This window comes from Polistes dominula, unplaced genomic scaffold (assembly GCF_049000335.1).
Source record: "Polistes dominula isolate Pdom_NZ unplaced genomic scaffold, Pdom_raw_medaka contig_23, whole genome shotgun sequence".
Taxonomy (NCBI): domain Eukaryota; kingdom Metazoa; phylum Arthropoda; class Insecta; order Hymenoptera; family Vespidae; genus Polistes; species Polistes dominula.
Window position 1 is genome coordinate 445,807 of NW_028300963.1, and position 21,564 is coordinate 467,370.

General features: G+C 34.5%; 2 protein-coding genes across 2 annotated transcripts in view; both read right to left on the minus strand.

Annotated features, from left to right (window-relative positions):
* On the minus strand, positions 1-8,942 carry cv-2 (crosveinless 2-secreting protein). Its single transcript, XM_015327285.2, has 10 exons — positions 8,802-8,942; positions 6,793-6,878; positions 5,201-5,300; positions 4,387-4,563; positions 4,101-4,283; positions 3,750-4,009; positions 3,244-3,403; positions 2,965-3,152; positions 2,487-2,881; positions 1-2,362 (listed from the first exon to the last, which is right to left on the minus strand). Exons 1-10 carry the CDS (start codon positions 8,905-8,907, stop codon positions 2,104-2,106), a joined length of 1,914 nt encoding a protein of 637 aa, XP_015182771.1. The 5' UTR covers positions 8,908-8,942; the 3' UTR covers positions 1-2,103.
* Positions 8,907-21,564, minus strand: part of LOC107069689 (Bardet-Biedl syndrome 9) — a 25,333-nt gene continuing 12,675 nt past the window's right edge. Inside the window, exons 14-15 of the mRNA XM_015327194.2 lie at positions 15,117-16,750; positions 8,907-9,073 (exon numbers count right to left, since the gene is read on the minus strand). The gene's annotated coding sequence lies outside the window, so the exon portion shown is untranslated. The remainder of the gene's footprint in view (positions 9,074-15,116; positions 16,751-21,564) is intronic.

The following is a 21,564-nucleotide window of genomic DNA, read 5'->3' on the forward strand; positions in this document are numbered from 1 at the left end:
AAGTTGTTCATAATTTTATTGGAGAACGATCCATGAATTAAAATCATGTATTTATGTTTAACACACACATATACAACCAGGAAAGATAACTACAAAGCAGAGCATAAAGAGGAGATCGAGAATAGGAAAAACTATACAGCTATATTCTGTCTCATTCTCTCGCAGACTCAATCCTATACGTTTGTCTCTTTTTATCTTCTTACTTAGTATCGTGGCCGTTTCATAGCCGCGTCCCTTCGCTGGCGTGTTTCATTTTTTCAAATCACTCCCATTCTAAAAAAGTTTTCACTTCAAAAAGATAAAATAAAAAAACTATCAATCGTTCATCTATGCAAGATTGTCTATTAACTACATTTTTCTCTATTTACATTTTAGATAAAACGATTAATTAAAAGATAGTTTATATCTTATTTTAAAGCGTTAGAGAAGGATGATTAGGAAACACAAAAAAAAAGTACAAGAGAAACAAAACAAAACAAAAATTGAAAGATCATAAAAAGAAGGAAAGGTCAAGGCGAAGAGATCGCTCACTTAATAATAATAATTATAATAATAATAATAATAATAATAATAATAATAATAATAATAATAATTAAAAATCATATCTTTTGCAGCGTATATACAATATTTGCGATACGTATGAACTAAACTAAAATAAGTCAGCGTTGTGTTATCGGCTATGTAGATAATATATATATATAAAAAAAATTATACTCGCGAGCATCGAAAGAAAAGAGCACGAGAAAAAAAAAGGAATGAAATGGAAAGAATTACAAATAAAACTAAAAATGGAAAAAAAAAGATAAGGAGGGAGAGAAATAGAAATCGCGTTTTTATCCTTTCGTTACGGCATGCTTTGACGCGAGTATAGTTTTACATAAATTCGCTCATACATATTTATTCGTTGCATGGTATAGGACCCATAATATGGAGTCGCTGGTAACGAAAGGATTAATTTGAAAATAATGACAAAATTCGATCGATGCGCGTTCAAATATTATTATTGAATTAGGGATGTATTTATGTATGTATGTATGTATGTGTGTATGTACGTATGTACGTATATATATATAATATGTATGCTTATGTACATGCTATGCCGCGAGCCTGCTCATCGGCCGAAATACTGCACGGTGCTCTGTAATATTAAAAAGAAAGAAAAAAAAACAAATAGAATAAATCGCCGTTAAAGAAAAAGAAAAATAGAGAGAGAGAGAGAGAGAGAGAGAGAGAGAAATAAAATCCTCGTCGTATGTATATGCGTGTATTCTGTGTGTTGTTATTGCATTGCCTAAAACGTTTGTTAATCAAACTGATTATTATCTTATATAAAATTCATCATCGAACTTCATTTCATTTCGATTTGGGATCTAATAATATAAGTAAGAATGACTTATCAAGGCCATCCATTAGAATGTTACACGAGATCTTTAATATTCTCGAGGAGTCATGGATAAACGTAGTCTTATGGTATACCCCATGCTGAGTTTCAGTATTTTCTTGATGTCTTTGATATTTTTGTTTTTTTTAAATTGTTAATAATTACTCTTATCAGCATGGAACCATTGTTGATAATTAGCTAAATAGAAAGAAGAAGCTCGTTTACCATCAATGCATATTGACGTTTAAATGCTGACTAGTAGATATTTCGTCGTTTTAGCACATAATCTTTAAAGATTGCGTTGCTTTTTAGACGAATTAGGTTTAGCGCTGTCAAAAAGTTAACGGACAAGAAAAAGAGAGAGAGAAAGATTGAAAGAATAAAAAATGAGAGGAAAAACGTGTTAACGTAATAAAAAAAAATAGAAAAAAAAAAAAGAAGAAAGAATGATATCAACAGGTGATACAAAAGAAAACACGCACGGAAGAGGAGAAGAGAACGTGTGTGCACGATCATCGCGTTACGAGTCTCTTTACTAAATGCAAACGAAGAAAAGAAAATGGAAGAGGAAAAAAATCAAAAAAGAAAAATAAAGAAAATATACACGTTATCGTCCATCGACTTTTTTCTTTCGCGATAAAAAGAAAGAAAAAAAAAAGAAAGAAAAAAAAAAGAAGAAAAAATAGAAAAAGAAAAATATAAGGGACAAAGGTTCGCAGCATTTAATGCAAACGTTTGCCAAAAGGTCCAGGATTATTATTCGATTGATCCCAAATGGTACGACATCTCGTAGATTTTCTCCAATGTGGCAATTGAATTCCCAATCTTGTGCACTCGTGAACGTAAGCCATGAAAGACTCGCAATAGCAGTGCTCGGTCGGGCACTCGCACATATCCTGAAGACATGCTTTGTAGTACATCGTTGGATTGACTTTCTTGTGGCAGGGATCAAAGATCTGCGACCTCAGGCGATTGCACAATCTGTAAGCAGAACGTTACTTAGACGTTTATGTTCGCTAGAATATCATATATGTATCTATCTATAATAGTTTATATAATAAACATTCCGTTTCTAGATAGAATAATCATTTTATTAGATCTCTACCTATGATCCTTCCTCCCCCTGCAACGTCTCTCCTTCTCAGGATTTATAAGAGATTTAGGTGTGCATGTCTTCTTAGCACCAACGGCCCAAGATTGGCCAAATGGTTGAGGATCTTGTAAGAGTCTGCCGCGTCTAGTCATGAAATCATCTTTCGGTAAGGAATTAAAGTTTCCACATAATCCGCACAATCTACCTCTATAGGACGTAGACGCTGAGATCTCAAGAAAACTAATTCCATCCCAAAGTACTTTGATACCGATCGGTGTATTAACTATTATGCTGTCGGCCGTTCTGTTAACGTCAAGTTTGTTCTCCACACTGTAAGGTACGTCGACCCTCTTACCATTCACTTTTACCTTCATCTTTTGACCCAGATTCACCTTCAGATCGCCGATCTGTAAGAGAGGTGAATTTGTAGATAAAAGGAGAAGAAATAAATCACTTGTTCTTATATTACGTAATACATCAAGTATAATACCTTGATGGCAATCGTTTTCGTCCATGCCGAAGATCTCGCCAAGCCGGCGTCGTTCGTCACGCGTATGCTAAACGTATGTCCGACGCAGTCGCTAGCCAACTGATACTTGCAAGCGCCTTTGAAGCTGAAGAATTTGCCGTCGAAGGTGCGGTAATGGGGGTCACCAAAGACAGTGCATACACCATCACCTGATTGAGAAATACTTTTACTTCGTTTCCTTGTTGAACAGTTTCATTTTCTAGTCACATTCTAGTTTCATTTTTTCACAAACGTATTTACCTTCAACGCAACGAGGACAACATTGGTCTTTGGGATGCTCCAATTTTGAATTTGGCGGACATGGTAAATTCAATGGTGGACACTTCGGCATTGCACATCGTACTTTACCCTGCATGCAAGCGCATGCCTTACAAGAATCAAGCTTCCAAGTTTCGCCATCCTGCCTAGGTCAAAAATAAACATTTAAACTCGATTGCTTTAACGACCAAGATTCTATTTTTTCTTTTTCTTTTTTTCTTTTGTCATTTCATTCCCCATATATAGATACAAAAAAATTTATAGAGATATTGGGTTGTTCGGAAAGTAATTTCGTTTTTCTTTTGTGAAAATGAAGATAATTTTTTCGCTTTGAGATTAAACCTAGACCTTTCAAGTTAGCACAAATAGTTGAATTTGATAAATTTAACCTCTCACCCTCGAATCTTACGTGTTGTTATTTGCTGCTTTGCGTCAACTAATGTCTTTATTGTGTCAAGAAAAAACGAAATTACTAATAGAATACTCGCCCCATAAGTTCTGCCGCCGTACGTGCAAGAAGCCCGGCTTTCCTCGACCAAAGGACACTGCGGACAACAACGACCTGGCAATGTTGTCTGATGCTCGCTTGTGCATTCCAATACCGGACATGTTTCTCTTACACAAGATATCACGGAATTCGTACAAATGCAACGGGTACATTCATCCACATAGAATTGTGAACCAGAATTATGAACTGTTGTACCCAAAATACAACCACCTTTAGGAGGTGGCAAAAATTCTGTGATACCTGTAAATAATAATAATTTAATTGAACACTGAAAAAACATAATATTATTTGAACAATTAATAATCTTGATTATTTGTTATTTTTTGCAAACCTTTGCAGCGAGGACAACACTCTCCGGGTTCGTGAAAGATTCTCGAAGCTGGACAATGAAGAACAGGACAAGCATGTTTGGAACAATTTAATCGACTTGAATTACATTGACAGGTTACGCAAGGATCTTCGATTGTCGTGAAAGATCTCTCATCGGTTACTTTTTGACCATTAACGAAACATCCTATACAAAAATAATGGAAAAAAAAAAATAATAAAAAACAAAATGAACAGATTTAAAGAAAAAAATATCTAATATAAATAATTTTTATTAGAATTATTCGTACCTGGACAAACGGGACAACATTCTCCAGGCAATGCTGGCATTGGTTTCGAACAAGGCGTGTAACATCGTTGCCTAGATTCGGTGATAACCCCAGCTCTGCACATGAAGATCTTGCAAGGGTCATTTCTATCGTTCCACTTTGCGCCGGATTCGTGATAAACTCCGTTTCGAAGGCAGCCTGTAATCGCATCATTTAACGTGTGAATAAAAAAATGAAAAAAGAAAAAGAAAAAGAACGACAAGAAATCTGACATGAAATGTACTTCCTGAAGAATGTAAAATCGTGTTAGAGTTAAAAATATTTTATTAAATATAATAATACATTAATTATAATTAAAACGAGGAGAATATGGTTACTTTGATATTTTTCTAGAATTATATTCGTGAGTTTTGTCATATTACTTAGAGAGAGAAAGAGAGAGAGTGAGACGTTCGACAACGGGACTTACGTCACAATTAACATAATTAATAGAGATTGATAAGAGGACGGAGAGCATCTGTCAGGGAGTTTTAGCGTAAACAGTTCCTCGAGTTTATCGCGGTGTCGACGAACAGAAGCGTCTTTGTGCCTTAAAACAATGCTTCCCGTTCCTCCTCCCATTCCCTTCTTCACTCACTCTCTCTCTCTCTCTCTCTCTCTCTCTCTCATACTTTTTTCCTTTTTTTCTTTTCTTTTCTATTTCCCTTACTTTTTCACACTCTCTTCCTCGTAATATAAAAAAGGGTAGAGAAAAAAAAATGGAAATTTTTCAGACAGTGTCGCTAATTTGTGCTCACCTGTTAGCAAGTTGATTAGTTTCATTAGCGTAACGTACCTTTACACATACGGCAACACTGGTTTTCTTGAACCTCCAATAGGGTATAACAACCATCGATATTCGGACATTGTTGCTTCTGACACTCCACAAATCCGTTCTGAAAAAAATAAACAAAATGAAAATGTAATATGAGGACAACGAGAAAATCTTTAGGTCTACTGACGACTATCCAATACAAACATAACGAATAAATATATATATATATACACATATATTGTTCATAAAAACAAATAATTATAATAATAAACAATTATTTAATTAATCGAGACGATAGTAAAGTAGACGTGTTAACACTTTTGTGACTAAAAATAAAATGAAGACTTTTCTTTTTTCTTGTCTTACGATTTTTGTTATATTTTTTGTTTCTTTTTTTAAAGGAAAAAGTACAAAAAAAATATGAACGAACGAAGAGCAGAGATGGTCGAGTCAATGAACGAATGAAGGAGATAAAGTAGGAGAACAACTCGTTGTTGGCGTCTGCGTTGAGTCTCGCACGAGAAATCTCTCTCTCTCTCTCTTTCTCTCTTCTCGTGAGAGTTCTCCACACCATCGTAAGATCGAGAGCATAAAATATCTATCGTCGGACCGGGTGGTCCAAGTGGAAATTCTTTTGCTCTGACCTATACCGAACCAGGCCAACTCTTCTTTAACCTCTTTTAAGAGTAAACGCGTACGTAAACTGTGCAATGAATTAACTCAAGCGAGAAAACATCTACTTTGAATTACTTTATTATATGTTTGTTCGTATGAACAAAAAAACATTATAAGAGAAGAAGTATAATAATAGGAACGAAAAACAACAACGGAGAAGTTAAAAAAAGACAAAAAAGAAAAAAAAGAACCCTGTTGTAATGTTTCGTTTCATTTCGCTATAAGAGAAGAGAGAAAAAGATAACAACGTAATCTGCGAATTGGACTATGAAAACGGGCTACGTGCTCTAACGAGACGTCTTCTCATCCGTCGTCGTCGTCGTCGTCGTCGTCATGTAACTGTTAAATGCTGATATTAGACCACTACCAATCAACCATGTGTGGGGGAGGATTTATCTTCTTTAAAAAAGAAAAGAAAAAGGAAAAAAAGAAGAAAGATAATAGGACAAATTTATTTTATCGCTAAAAACGATCAATCGCGATCTTGAAAATCTAATTAAAAAATTACGTTAAACTCTATGAGTAATTAAAATCGCGTAGAGCTTGACGAATTATCGTTAAGAAATATAAAAAAGGAAAAAAAAGACAAAGAATGTCATAAAAATTCAAGAACCAACGAGGCGAGTGCATTAATAAATTACAATTCCTAATGAGATTAATGATTCAATGACATTCTATTTTTTTTCTTGCTGTTATTTCTTTTTTTTTTTTTTTAATAACAGACAGACTTTGAAAACTTAAGTATCAAGTTGGCTAATAATCGTCGTGGATTTTTGTTTTTTCCTCGTTCATAATTGTTAAAATAATTTATTTCTATTAATGTTTAATTCCAAAACATTTGATATCTCAAATTCCTGTAAATAACAATAACTGTAGAATATATATATTTCACTGAAATATATGATATAATATTTTTAATATTTAATAAATGTACTCACCTTACAAATGCAAGTGAAACACCTGGTATTTGGGATTTTGTCGACGGTGAAATCTTCTCCTTCGATGTCACACGTCTCCCTGCTTCCTGCGTGAAAAAAAAACGATCGATACGTTATAAATCCGTGGAAAATTATGAGTAAAAGCAAAAGAACTAGAAAGAGGAGAAGGAAGTTAACATCATGAACGGTAATCAATCCGCCGTAAGGATCCTTGCGACATCAAGAATTGTTCACGATACAAAGCATTCCTATGATATCGACCTTCGCATTCTGGAGGCTTCCTTCGTTCGATTTCTTCCGTACCAATGCGTCTCGTACGTGCTTCGTACATATATAAGTGAATAAGTACATACTATACGTTAAACGATTTTCTAATCGATTGACAAGCAATTTTGTACGTCGATCACGATATCGACGATTAAAAAAAAAAAACCCATTCGAACAGAAGAACGATTACAATAATTCAATAGATTCATTGTATTATTTTTCCTATACGTTTTTACCATTCTATTTCCATCAATTATACGAAAATATCGTTCGAAACTACAAAATTTGGAAAACAAATTGAAGTCACGCGGGACTTAACTTTAAATTTGCCGCCCCGATTACGAAGACGCATCGATATATCGATAATGGCCGCCACGCGGGGCGCCATCTTTTGAAATTTCAAATGTCCGCGTTCACGTACATTTTTTCCAATGAAATTATTTAATACATCGTTATTTAATATTACAAATTAATACAATGAATTTAAATCGATATATTTGATTGATTTTAAATAAATATTCTCGTGGTTAATGTTATATTAAAAAGTGCGAAGGTATGCGTGCGAGAAAGGACGCAGCGTTGGCGTGTTCCGCGACCGTTTTCTTAACATTCTCTTTCACTTCTACCTGACACCTAGTGTCTCAATCTTTTTTTATTCTTATTTTTTTTTTTTTTCATTTATTCTATCTCTGTTTCTATGATTTTGTTATTCATAAAAAAAATGCGTATCTTTCATTTTCTTTTCTTCGTCTTGTCCAAAAACATTTCTATGTTAATTTCTACAAGTACTTTCGAAACAAACGTATGAAACGAACTCGTATGTTTGTAACGTTTGAATGGATATGTGCAAAATGAAGTACGAATAAAAAGTAATTTCTCACGATTAGTTGAATCTACAGAAGAGACGAAGAAGACGGTAACGTTCCCCGTTCGGTACGGTTCCGCGTTTACACAACGCTTCGAAGATTTCTCAGGAAGCTTCTGTTGAACGCATACAGAATTTCTCTCTCTTTCTCTCTAGAAATAGTCTCTCGTGTATGAGGTTACGTCGTAAATCGAAGTTTACGCGGGATACAAGCACGGAGACCGACTTTGTCGTTGGCTTTTGCCATTTCCCGTGCAGCATTCGCGGAACTGCCGGTTAACCGGCCATAAAGTTACTTTTACTTTCGCGTCAGTGGCAGAAGAAGAAGAAGAAGAAGAAGAAGACACGAATAACGATTTGTGTTGGTGGTCTTTACGATTCTTGAAATAAAGAAAGAAAGGAAGGAAGAAAGAATGAGAGAGAGAAAGATAAATTCAAAAGATTCGTCATGGGTATCGCGAATTCACCGAAACAAAGCGCCCCAGATGAGTTTTCTTTCCCCTCTGTCACTTCACTCTGTCTCTTTCTTTCTCTATGTATCATTTTCTTTTTCGAATCATCGTCGGACCATGATTCGACTCGACTTGGCGCAAATAGACCGAGAGATAATGGAGATAGTCCAAGAATAGAACGTTTAAAAGTCACAAATGGAGCGTGACGCGCCTGAACTACGCTAGGACGCGAGATCTATGAGAAAAAGATAGAGAAACAGGCAGGCAGGCAGGCAGGCAGACAGACAGACAGACAGACAAAAAGAGAAAAAGATATCAAGAATGAAAGAGAGAGATAGAGACAGAAACAGTGATTATACGAATGCACTTTTCCATTTAAAATTCAACAGATGTATATATATTCTAGGCTCATCTCCATTTCGCACCTTTGATACTTTCCGATGCACTATCGCAACGACGTGCCGTTGATAGGAAGGCCAGGGCCAAAGCCAACGCCAATGATGTCGATGAGGTCACTGATACCAACTCCATTTTCTTTTCTTCTTTTTCTTTTCTTTTCTATACAGGTAAATGTTTTTTCTATTCGTCCACACTTCTCGTTTTTTCTTTTTTCTCGACAAAGTTTGCCTTTCTTTATCCTTCGTTCAATTTTTGTTCTTCTTTCTTATCGTTCGTAACGATTGTGGTTCAGGATAATCTGAAAATGAAAAAAAAAGAATCCGTAAAAATTTTGATATCATTGAAAATAAATTTACAAAATTAAAAGAACAATAAGAGATGATTTAATGTTTGAAAGTAAAATATACAAAAAAATTAAAAAAAGGGAAGATAGAAATAGTAAGATAAGAATGAAGATTTGATCTTCACGTTACGTGTTTTTCACCTAAGTCCAATTTTATGCGATGATCAGATTTAAACCACTTTTATTGCATATTATAACATTTCTTAAAATATACGTCGATATGTGTATACATATATATTAGTGCATTCTTTCAAACATTTTTTGAAAAATGTGATATGTGCGAGGTTTATTTTTTAATATATTTTTACTCTGTTCGAAAAAAAAACAGCAGTATACAACGTGTTTCCCTATTGCATATCTTTAATGTCAAAGGATTGTAAAGAAAAATATAAATAGCCGGGTACCATTGATATTTTTATCGAATTCTAAGGAATGACACCACGGTTTCTTGCCAAAGAGTAGAATCTTTCAAATTTATGATAGAATTTCCTGAAAAAATCCATACGATGTGTGTATTTAATCGTTTACACGAATTCAATCTAACAAAAGTAAATGAAATAAAGAATAACAATGTTAAATACAAATATTTCCATGTATCTACCTGTAAACATATAGAAACACAAAAAAAAAAAAGAAAAGAAAAATTATAATAAAAATGTCGAGGAAGAAAAAAAAGAGAGGGACATGTTTAAATCTCGAAGTAAAATCAGAGTCACGTTAGATCTACGTGTCGAATACCAAAGAGGAGGATTCATTTAAATGTTCCTCCATGATCGTTCTCCGTTGCAGGTGTTTTGGCGCGAGAGTGCACGTGCACACACGAGAGAAGAAGAAGAAGAAGAAGAAGAAGAAGAAAAAGAAGAAAAAGCAGACCCTTTTGCGCAAGCCCTCCCCTTTGAACGCAGCGCAAGTTACTTATCTTTTTATTTTATTGTTTTCTATATAACATAGGAAAAGTATCTAACATTACTTTATTCAAACTCACGTATCTACACAGAACACACACACATATATATAGAAATATATGCAAATACAGGCATCTATATAACAAACAAGTGTAAGTTCGTACATTCGTACGCGTATACATGCGTGCATTTTTACATACGTTTGGTTGCAAGTATATATATATATATATGTAAAGATTGATGTATATAAGTATTTGCGCAAATGAGGAGTGCGCACGAACACGATCCGCGCGAAATAAAACGATCCTCGTGGAAGGTGGAGCGTGGAGAGCAGCTTCGAGCTGTTTTAACACAGCGCAAAAGAGGAAAAAGAAAAGAGGAGGAAGATGAAGAAGGAAAGAAAAGGATAGAAAGAAAGAAAGAGTAAAAGGGGGGGGGCAAAAAAGAAGGGGGAGGGCCGGTCAAGCGTGTCTGTTGTCTGTATGTGTATATGTGTGTTGTTGCTGTTGCAGTTACTGTTACTGTTGCTGTTGTTGCTATTGCTGTTTGTACACACTTGCTGTTCGTGTTTCTTCTCTATCCAATACTGAAAGCCTTGGTCTTACTGACGTAGAAGGGTGACGATCAAGCAGAAGGAATAAGAGGAAGAGGAGGAAGAGGGAGAAGAAACTCATAAACACGAGCACGTGTCCATGAGAGAGTATAGTTACAAAGAGAAAGAGAGAGAAGAAATTAATGAGTGAAAAAAGAAACAATAAGTTTATGAGTAAAAGAAAGACGAGGAGAAATGGAAAGGAATAATGAGAGAAGAGAAATAAATAAAAAAAAAAAAAAGGGAGAAGGGAAGAATAAATGAGTGGAATTAGATCAAACATAGGGAGAGAAATGAAGTGAAAGAGAAAGAAAAAAGTAACTGAAAAGATAAATAAATAATAAAAAGAAGAAAGGGAGAGAGAGAAAGGAAATTAACGAGTGAGATTAAAAAGGAAAAGATAGAGAAGGACTAAAAGGAATTAAGGGTAAAGATAATTTTTCAGATAAAGAAAGAATTTGTGAAGTTAATTGGTTCGATAAAAGAAAGAATTTATCGGTGAAAGAATTTGAGGAAGAAAAAGACAAAGTATGGAATAATAATCTCGTCAGGAAGAAACGTTTTCCCTACGCCAGTGAAACAAACCATTTTGTGAAAGTCGAGATCGTTGGCTCTTCTCTTCCTCCTCCTCCTTCTTTTTCTTTTCCTCCTCCTCTGAAGAAGAAAAAGAAGAAGAAGCATTGCACGGTTTGAATTTAAGACGAATTCTTAGCGATTCGCGCGTTTCTTAGACTTCTTTGCGTATTTTCAACATGACCACACACACACACACACACATATATTTATATATATGCGTGCGTAAGAAGACGACACTCTATGATTATCTAACACGAGTATTAACAAGAATTTTCCAACAACCGATCCTATACCGATCGATCAATCAAACCAAATAAGGTACCAAACCAGGAAATAAAAAAAGAATGTGAATTTAATTAAACAAACATCAAAAAAAAAAAATTAATATCCTGCGCAATAACAAACAACGATAATAACAGCAACAACCAAATAAAAAGAAAAACTGGATTCTAAGAAAAAAAAAAAAAAAAAGAAGGAACGAATTAATGAAAAGTAAAGAAAGAAACTGGAAGAAAAAAAAAATAAAGAAAAAAAACTTCTAGAAAGACGAGAATATAATTCATGTAATAGATGGAAGGTAATAATCGAATATTCCCCCTCGTTAAGAGATTAGTCGAGAACGTTGTAATTCTAGCGATTAACGGTACGATTTGTTTGTTTTTTCTTTTTTTTTTCTTTTTCTTTTGATTTATCTGTTTCCTATATTTTTCTTGTTCTTTTTTTTCCTGTTTTTTCCTTCTTCTTCTTCTTCTTCTTCTTCGTTTTTTTATTTTTTTTTATATACATAATACATACTTTAATAGAAAATCGGCACGCGCCCATTTCAAATGATTTCCTATAAACTAAACGCACACCACTGATGCAAAACTTGTAATAATGAATTAGATATCCCAGTATATTGGTATCCTTTACAGACCCCTTCCCTTCTTCTCATTCCTCCTTTTCCTAGTCCTCTTCCCTTCCCCCTTTTAGCTGTAATCGTAGCTCGTACGATAGCAATTATCAACCGAGAGACAACATAAATGGTACTTAAGCAATCGTACACGTTATAAAGTAATCTAATGCAATGCCATTATCGACCATGCGTTTTGATCTTTATCGAATCTACTTATACGATTTCATCGTTTATCCGAGTCATTTATGTTAATTTAACTAAAAATTGGAAAATATATTTAACAACTACTAATCTGTACTATAAGCAAGCAAGCAAGCAAGCAAGCAAAAGAAAAAACAAACTTTCAATATTAAAATAATTAAATGTTCGACTAGTTTCACATTTTTATGGATTTTCCATGAAATTTCTAAGCTGTCAATTCAACAGATAATCGTTAGAAAAAAAAAAGAAAATAAAAACATCATTTCAATATACGCATTGAGCAAAATAGGAAGTATTATTTATACTAATTAATAAATGCACATGCGTAGAAATGATCAAAGTTTAATGATCATTTTAATATTCGATTGGAAAATGAAATGTTATTAGAGTTATATGTTAATGGGAGGGGCGAGGGGGGCCCGGGGAAACCCATGTCATTCATTTAGATATAAAATAGTAAACGCATTTTAAATAAATAAAACGAAAGAAAAATCTTATTTAAAGTTCTTATTAAAATTTATATACGAACTAATAAAAATTCTTACATTACTAGTTGACCAATCCAATAATTTAATTTGTCTCTGTCACACGCACTCTCCTTTTTTAAAAAGGAAAAAAAAGAAGAAAGAAAAAAAGAAAGAAAAAAACCAAGATATATTATTCGCAATATGTTTTTCTTTTTATTCCGATTGAAAACGATCGTATCGATAATTTATTTTATCGATCGCGTTATTATAGTATTACATATATCGTGTTCTCTAACGCTTATTGATGCGCGGAATTTTTCCAATGCGTTTCTCTATATAAATGTCCGACCACGTTCGCGTTCTCGTTATTCGCATGACAATGCCGCTGCTCCTTGAATTTTTCGCGCGTTAGCAATTTTCTAAGGTTTCCACGGAGAAGTGAGGAGAGGAAAAAGTGCGTTGAAGAAAAGAGAGGAGATAGAAGAGAAGAGAAGAGAAGAGAAGAGAAAAGAGAAAAAAAGTGGCACGAGTGTGGGCGAAATTTCTACGACAATCTCATACATACTCTTCACATACATACATACATAAAAATGTGTGTGTGTGTTTCTTTTTATCTCTTTCTCTTTCATTTTTTTTCCATCTTTTTCTGAATGACCTGTTAAAACGAAAGAGAAAAGAATAGAGGACGACTTGTCCAAGCGAATTTGAAGCCCCCTAACCGGGTGTTTTGTTTTCCTCGACCAAATTACATCTCCACCAACTTAAAATTTTAATGGACGAACAGACAAGGATGTTTTATATGAAGTATGTGTTAACGAATGAAAGAGAAAAAGAAACAGACCAGACGACTAACTCGTCTTATCTCCGATTTAAGAGCAAAGAATAATACTTTCGATCGTTTCGCATCGCATAAGAATGCATCTGCCGGTGTGAGTCAGTCCAGAGGTTCACCGAACGAGTCAGAATTCGACCTTACGAGTTCTTTTTAATCCGTTGTCTGCCAGTATAATAAAACGATTAGATGAGAGAGAGAGAGAGAGTGAGAGAGAGAAAAGATCGGTCCGGTTATCGTATAACCGATTTCTTTCGAAAAAAATTCGTTAAACTATTTCAAACGAATTAAATAATGAAATCTAATCATCCTTGAGATGAGATTGTTTTCAAATCATTTAAAATGATAATAGTAGTATCTAACAGATGTTACCAATTTCATTTGATTTGTCGCGTATTTATAAAAAGGAACCATATGTAAATTAATACAATCGTTTAGAATTATTATATAAAATGTATTGATCGACAATTCTAAACTGTTGTAAATATAACTTTCTATTTGTTTTGAGATTAACATAAATTAACATGATAAAATGTAATAATCATACTAAATAAATATAATCAGAATTTCATACAACAGTTAATATAATTTTCTATTTGTTTTATCGAATATAAATACCATATCTCACTTAAAGATACGCGAGTTTATTAAATGTAATGGATATTATTGACCGAGGATTGAGCGATCGATCGATCGATGAATCGATCAAGAGAAGGAGACGGTCGGTCTCCGTACGTCAAATACGATCGAATAAAACGCGCGGGATCGCATGTAACACGCGATTTAAATCAAATATCGTTGGGTCGATGAACCAAACGATGGAAATACATTGTTAAAAGTGCAAATATTCCATTTTCTTGTTTTGATTTAATGCTCGGATAATTTTGTGTAATATAATATATTACATACGTCGTAAAGTGGGAAGAATATATAATGTAAAATTTTCTTATAAGTTTATAACTTCGTGGTAAACAATAAACGAGGTGTAAAGTTCGATGAAAATGATCTGAACGAGTCGATTAAAATGCTAATATTTTCTAAGCGTTGCGTTTTATAGTCAGTGAAGTATCATGAATGTCAATTTTTTTTCTTTTTTTGTTTTTCTTTTTCAAACGATCATAAAATCTACTCATGTAATGGACATAACTCTTAACAATATTTATATATATATTATAGTTGAAGTATATATATACATATATAAATATGTATATGTAAATAAAGTGCACATATAGATATCTATATAATTTACAGTTAGGTGCGAAAGTGCCATTCGCCGAACGTCATCGGTGATTCTGATTGTCAGTTCTCGCATACCAACAAATGATTTATTTCTTTATCGGACAATGCGCTCGATCGAAGAAATGAGAAAAAAAAGAAGAGAGAGAGAGAAAAAAAGAAACAACAAACGTGTTATAGACGCATTAAATTGTGATCTTTCGAAAGAACGTTTGATTAAATAGAAAGACACAGTGAGAGAATTAGAAAGAGAGAAAATGATTCGATGAAAGAATTATAAGTGATAATAAGTACCTCGTCGTTTCGATGATGAGATTAGTTTCGTTTCCTTATCACTTATTGTTACAAGATTTCCCGCGAGTTATCCTAAAACTTGTCCACCCGTAGAAATACACGATAAATAACTCGCGAATACGACACACCGCGATTAACATTTACATACATTTCCTTTCTATTACGCACTTCCGTCATTTTCTTCTTTGACAAGAAGAAATATAAAGAATAGAAGAAGAAGAAGAAGAAAAGAAGAAAGGATAAAAATCAATGATACAGAATTGAATAAGGAATACAAAACACATATATATATATATATATACACACACACGAGTTACGCGCGCACAATTTTGCTATAAGATTCAGCGCGTATAGATCTGAACCAAAGATATATCTTTCAAAAGATCATAAATGCATAAGCAACGAATAGAACTATAGAATAGTAAGAAATATAAAAAAGGAAAGAAAAAGGAAAAAGAAAGAGAGATAAAGAGAGAGAGAAACACTCTTCTTCGATGATCGATAGATCTCAAGCGCGCGAGTTTTAGTTTGAAATTTTGTTCTCTCTTTAGAAGAAAATGATTTATTTTATCGACTTTCAAGCATAAACGAGGAACAACGACGAGGTTGATCTTCGACGACAAGTGATAGAATAACGTGGGTAATAAGTGTGTACTCGCGAGGATGAGACGACATTTCGGTGAACGCGTTCCTCTCTTTCTTCTTCTTCTTCTTCGTCTTCTTCTTCTTCTACTAGTTCTTCTTCTTCTTCTTGTTTCTCTCTCTCTCTTTTCTTGCTTGCTCGCTCTTTCTCCACTTCGGACTCGTGGAGGCACGAAACTGACATCGGTCCTCTTCGCCGCATAACACCGTACTTTCGAAGCGTGCGTCTGGGAAGAGTCGCGCGTGCGCGCGCCGGACTCTCGGGAAGTGGAATGGCAAAGTGGTCGAGTGGGAATAACACACACAAACACACATACAGAAAGAGAGAGAGAAGGTAGAAGAAGAAAATGAGCAAGAGGGATAAGTTGGAAAGAGATCGAACTAATGAAAGAGACAGAAAAAGAAACAGAAAATTAATGAGAGAAACAGGGACGGAATGACTGAAACATGTTGAGAAAGAGAGTGATAGAGAAAGAATAAAAAAGAGAGAGAGAGCCTGGGAGAGGCCGAGGAAGGCCGAGAAGTAGAAGGGAGAGAGGCGGAAGGCTTCGACGACCCCTTCTTTGCCCTCCTGCACCCCTCCAACGCAAGTTTACCGGATAACTCGCGGCTAAGAGAAGGAACGAGCGAGTGCGCTTGCTACCGAAGACGCGTTCCTCCGCGTCTCTTTTACCAAGCTTGCGGCACAAAGGGAAGACAAAAAAGAAGAAGAAGAAGAAGAAGAACAGGACGAAGAAGAAGAAGTAGAAGTAGAAGTAGAAGAGGAAGAGCAAACCGAAAGAGTCTTTTTCCTAGAAACGAAGGCGCAAGAGCAACAGGTGCTTCTCCTCCCTTCCGTTTTGCTTCTTCTCCCAACTCTCCGTTTCCGAGTTGTGATGCTCGTTAGCGTTTTGTTTTCAACGATCGTGGGTGGTTAACAGTAGGGGTAACCAAGCAAGCAAGTAATCCGGTACAGGAATCTACTGCTCTCTTTGCTAATTGCTAACTTGACTCTGTTGAGAGAATAAAAATGAATTAGTACGGCAATGTCATATTTAATTAAACGATAAGAATAATTTATTGTTATTAATAATGTATATATATTAAAGAAATTATTGAAAGATAATCTCTCCCATGATTTATAATAATAAATCTTTCAGATTACGCACCGTTGTTTCGATATTTTAAACGGGGCGGTCTTATTTGAAAAATCAAATAAAAGACGATCGCACACCAAAATGGCGATTCCCGCGCGACAAATTCTAACTCACCTAACGAAGAATCATTCAATCTCTCTTCCCTTTCCCTTACTAATTTCTTCGTGATTGAGAGATGAAATCAGAAAATTATAAAAAGAAGAAAAAACAGATGATGAATATAATAATAAAAAAAAAGGCGAGAGACCGGGGCAAAGGGCAGTAGTTAAGTCAAATGATTCCCCGTCAGCTGCGTGAGCAGCTGCGTTTAAAGTTCCGTTCCTGTTCCGTTCTTTTCTGTTCTGTTCTGTTATGTTCTGTTCTATTCTGATATGTTCTCTTCTGTTATTTTCTGTTCCGTTTCGTTCCATTCGGTTCCACCGCAAACGACAAGTAGTTCCAGGCGATCTTAGTGGTGCTTTTACATTCGGAGTGGGGCTGATCCAAGCGCAGAGGAGGAGGAGGAGGAGGAGGAGGAAGAGGTAAAGCAAGTCCCAGCACTCTCCTCCACGAAGGACGGCATAGCTGCTGCTGCTGCTGTTGCTGCTTGGAGCTATGTAGATGAAGAAAAACTTTATTATATGCTATGTACAGAAGATGAGGAGTAGGAGGAGGTGCCCAACGATGACTTGAAGAAGGAGGAGGAGAATGAAGAGTATGAAAATGGACGTGAAACGACGTAGTGCCCTGTTGTTGTATTCGTTCAACAAGATGCGACACCTAAAAAGACGCATAAACAGAACAATTAAAAACATTTCATTTTAATTCATGCAATAAAAATGCACTTCATACTACATTACGAAATCTTAAGTGTCGAATTCTTTGAAATGTTTGAGTAAGATAAATGTATAGTTTCTCTTTCTCTTTCACTTTTCTATTTATGCATAGATGTATGTGTAATGTGTTCAAGTATTACACAAATATTACATACATATACATACATAAATAGAGAAGTTGAGAGATCGAGTTGCTATCTAGGAACGCGATACCGATCGATCGCATATATCTCAAGTTCATGCCACGAGATGCGAGATGCAAGCGCGTTCACTCAATTAAACCGTGACGACCTTGTTGCTTCGATAGTTACACTGTAGAACTAACACGGTATTAATAGAAAGTTCGCGCTGCCGGTTATCTCTATGCATCTTTTATAACTTATGTATGAACCGCAAAGAAAGAGAAAGAGAAAGAGAAAGAGAGATAGAGAGAGAGAAGTGGTCTCTCATTAGAGTATCAAAGTTTCAAATATCACCGCGCCGCAATTAATATTACATATATTAATCATCTAATATCAATATACAAGATTTCATTTTTAAATAAATTTCAATTTAAACAATTCGCACTTGCGTTGCTTTCGTCCATTGAGAACTCGTAAAAAACTACATATGTTTAGCTTATATACTTAACTTATGGAAACTAACTCCTAATGTATATATAATGAGAAATCCACGAGGATAAGAATATTTATATAGATATACATATACATAAGTATGCTTGTGTGTCTATCTATCGCACGTGATTACATTAAACGGATATTCGTATAGTAGTAAAGAGGTTACGAGGGGGTCGATGTATCGAGAAAAAGAAAAAGAAGAAGAAGAAGAAGGAGGAGAAGGAGGAGTAGGAGGAGGAGGAGGAGGAGGAGGAGAGTACAGCCTCGTGCCCTTTCCTTTTGCTTTCTTTTCGTGTAACGGGCGCAAGGTCGTTTGGATTCCATGCGCGTCCTCCGCCTCTTTCGCGCCGTCGTTGATAGAAAGAGAGAGAGAGAGAGAGAGAGAAAAAAAAGAGAAGAAAAAAAAAAGAAAGAAAGAGAGAAAAGAGGAATTTCACGATCCTCTCGGCACGTTCGTAAGTCCCGCCTTTTTTTCTTCTTATTCTTATTCTTCTTCTTTCTCTTCATTTTATTCTTCATAAGATAAAAGATTTTCCTCAAAGACGTTTCTTGTCTCATCCTTGTCGATCGCAAGACAATGACCAATTATGGTTACGGCGTAGGAAGTAACGAGACATTTCTCGCTCGTATATTATTATATCTCTTATTCTATCTTTCTTTCTATTTCTCTCTTTCTCTATCATCATTTAAAGTGAAAAAAAAAAAAACAAAAAAAAAAAGAAAAAACGAGACGACTGGATAAACGAGAGTCGTCGGTGTTAGCGGAAGTGATTCACTTTAATAAGAATGTCAGACTTGTGGAGACACGGTGAGTTTTCCATGCAAAAAGAAGAAGGAAATATCATCGACTAAATCTAATCTATAAGTGATCGTTAAACGACAATAAAAATCTATTAAGAAATATTATAGAAAAGAGAGAGAGAGAGAGAGAGAGAGAGAGAGAGAGAGAAAGAGAGATTATAATATATGATGACGATATGGAAATATAAAAAAAAAAATAAAATAAAAACTATAAAACTATGGAGTCTACTCGTTGACTATAATTGTATTAATGTATTTATTTATGCGTATGCATTTTACTTATTTATTTACTTTTACTTTACTTTATACTTACTACCCCGTGCGTTGCATTATGTATATAACGTGGGTATGTGTTTATCTATGTACGTATGGATGTATATATATGTATAATGAATTACGCGATACCGCGGATCAAAACGCGAATCCGCTTTCAACAAGAATCTAGAATAATAATAATCACTAGATATCTACTACCTTTGCGTGCATTCGGCATCTATTTTTTCGAGCGTGAAGTATCGTATCGAGTTAGTATTCGATTCTCGTATTTTAATATCGATTTTCGTCTACGCCTAGTGATCACGATCAACGATATAGGAACAATAACTACAATTCTTTGAAAAATAAAAATTACAACAACAAAAATTAATTAATTATTAATAGAAGGGAATGATTTATACAGAACAAAGTTAGCAACTTTTGATGCTTTTCGAAATTACTCCAGTAGCACAAAATATTGAATACATGACAGAGACATTGAATTTCTTTTTAATATTAAATTTATTATTTAATATTTATTTTGTATTTAAATTTTATTTAATTTTATTATTTTATATTTATATTATTTAATATTTAATTTAATATTAAATATATACACATGTGTGTATTCAATATTTTTCAATATTTTGTACTCTACTAGAGGGTATTGAAAAAGATTATTAGATTTCTACAAAAAGAGATTTCGTTCGATTGATTAAAAATAATCTCTTGATATTTCGTAGAAATAATATTATTTTATTTTGTAGAAAAAGAGCGGAAAAAGATATTCACGGAAAAAGAAAGAAGAAAAAAAATGTGTGGATTGTTATTAAAAGATATCATCATACGTAGTATGTAAGAGAAACCTCGTGTACATGTGCTTAGAGACGCACATTGCTTTTCAGGGATGTAAACGTCGCAACCGGACAGCTTACGAGTTTCTTTCGAATGATGAAAATAAACTGACTAGGTTTAACACTGAACAGTGTAAATGTTTAGCCGGAACTTCTTCGAAGACCCGCTATCGCTTATTACGCGTTCCAACCGAATATTCGTTGGCCTATAAGTTTCCCTCTCTCTCTCTTTCTCTTTCCTTTTTTCTATTTCATTCATGTATACACACGTACCCGTCGTATATTATTTAAAGAGCTTCCGTAATGAGATCGTTTGTCTCTTCTATCTCTCTCTTTCTCTCATACACACACACACACATACATACATTACATATAAAAACATCCCACTCCTTCTTTATTTTATTATACGACCATGAAATTTATCGTTGAACGATATGAACCGAATAGATGTGTCGCTACACGGTACGTTTCGATTAAATTCGTCTAAATATACAAATGCCATAAGTTTTAGTTAGCTAACTAATTTACTAGATAAACCTGGTTAAAGCTCATTTTATTATTCCTACGTATTTTTTATTTTTCCAACGCATTTATGTGTATGTTTACTCGAAGTAACAGAGAATGTTCCACCTTCGCCCCCTAATTTATTTTCTCTTCTTTCACAACCGACATCTTGCTGTTTCTTCGCAAGCAAGCAAGTAAGCAAGCAAGCAAGCAAGCAAGCAAGCAAGTAAGTAAGTAAGTAAGTAGATATGTATAATGTATACGAAGAGACGTTCTGGTCGTTGGAAAAGAACACGTTCGATCGTGGTAAACCTTCGGTTTCCGAATAATTGGCTGGATTTGATAAGAAATTGAATATTTTATTCCGCGATATACCTTCTTCCTACAGTTAATATAAATCTTTATTCCTATGTACGTACTTATATATATATGTTGCATATGTGATGGATCACCACCTTGAAAATCTCAAACTAATAAATGATTATTATCCTATCAACGGTATAATACATCACATTTAACGGAGTGTATATATGTACTATCAATGCAATACCATATTGTTGATATCTCTCGTGTGAGGAATTTCAAGTCCATCGATGATATATCATAAACGTCATAACTTAGGTACTGTTGTTAACAAGTAATCGAAGAAGAAGGAAATCCGAAATAGAACGATGACCGGTACTAAATGAAAATTCCACTTCATCATCACTATATCTGCTGTTTCTTTGATATCTGCCGCGTAAGAGCCACTTCTTATTTCGACCTCACATAACAGATACTCCTTCTTCTATCCATGCTTATGTACATGCGTGCATATATAAACG

What these genes read in the sequence shown, in the direction of transcription:
- cv-2 (XM_015327285.2), bottom strand. Translation starts at nt 8,907, where the DNA reads ATGGAGTTGGTATCAGTGACCTCATCGACATCATTGGCGTTGGCTTTG. An exon ending in ATGTTGTCCCGTTTGTCCAG is followed by an intron (nt 4,284 to 4,386) that starts GTACGAATAATT and finishes ATTTTTGTATAG; the next exon opens with GATGTTTCGTTAATGGTCAA. An exon ending in TTGTCCTCGTTGCGTTGAAG is followed by an intron (nt 3,153 to 3,243) that starts GTAAATACGTTT and finishes TTTCTCAATCAG; the next exon opens with GTGATGGTGTATGCACTGTC.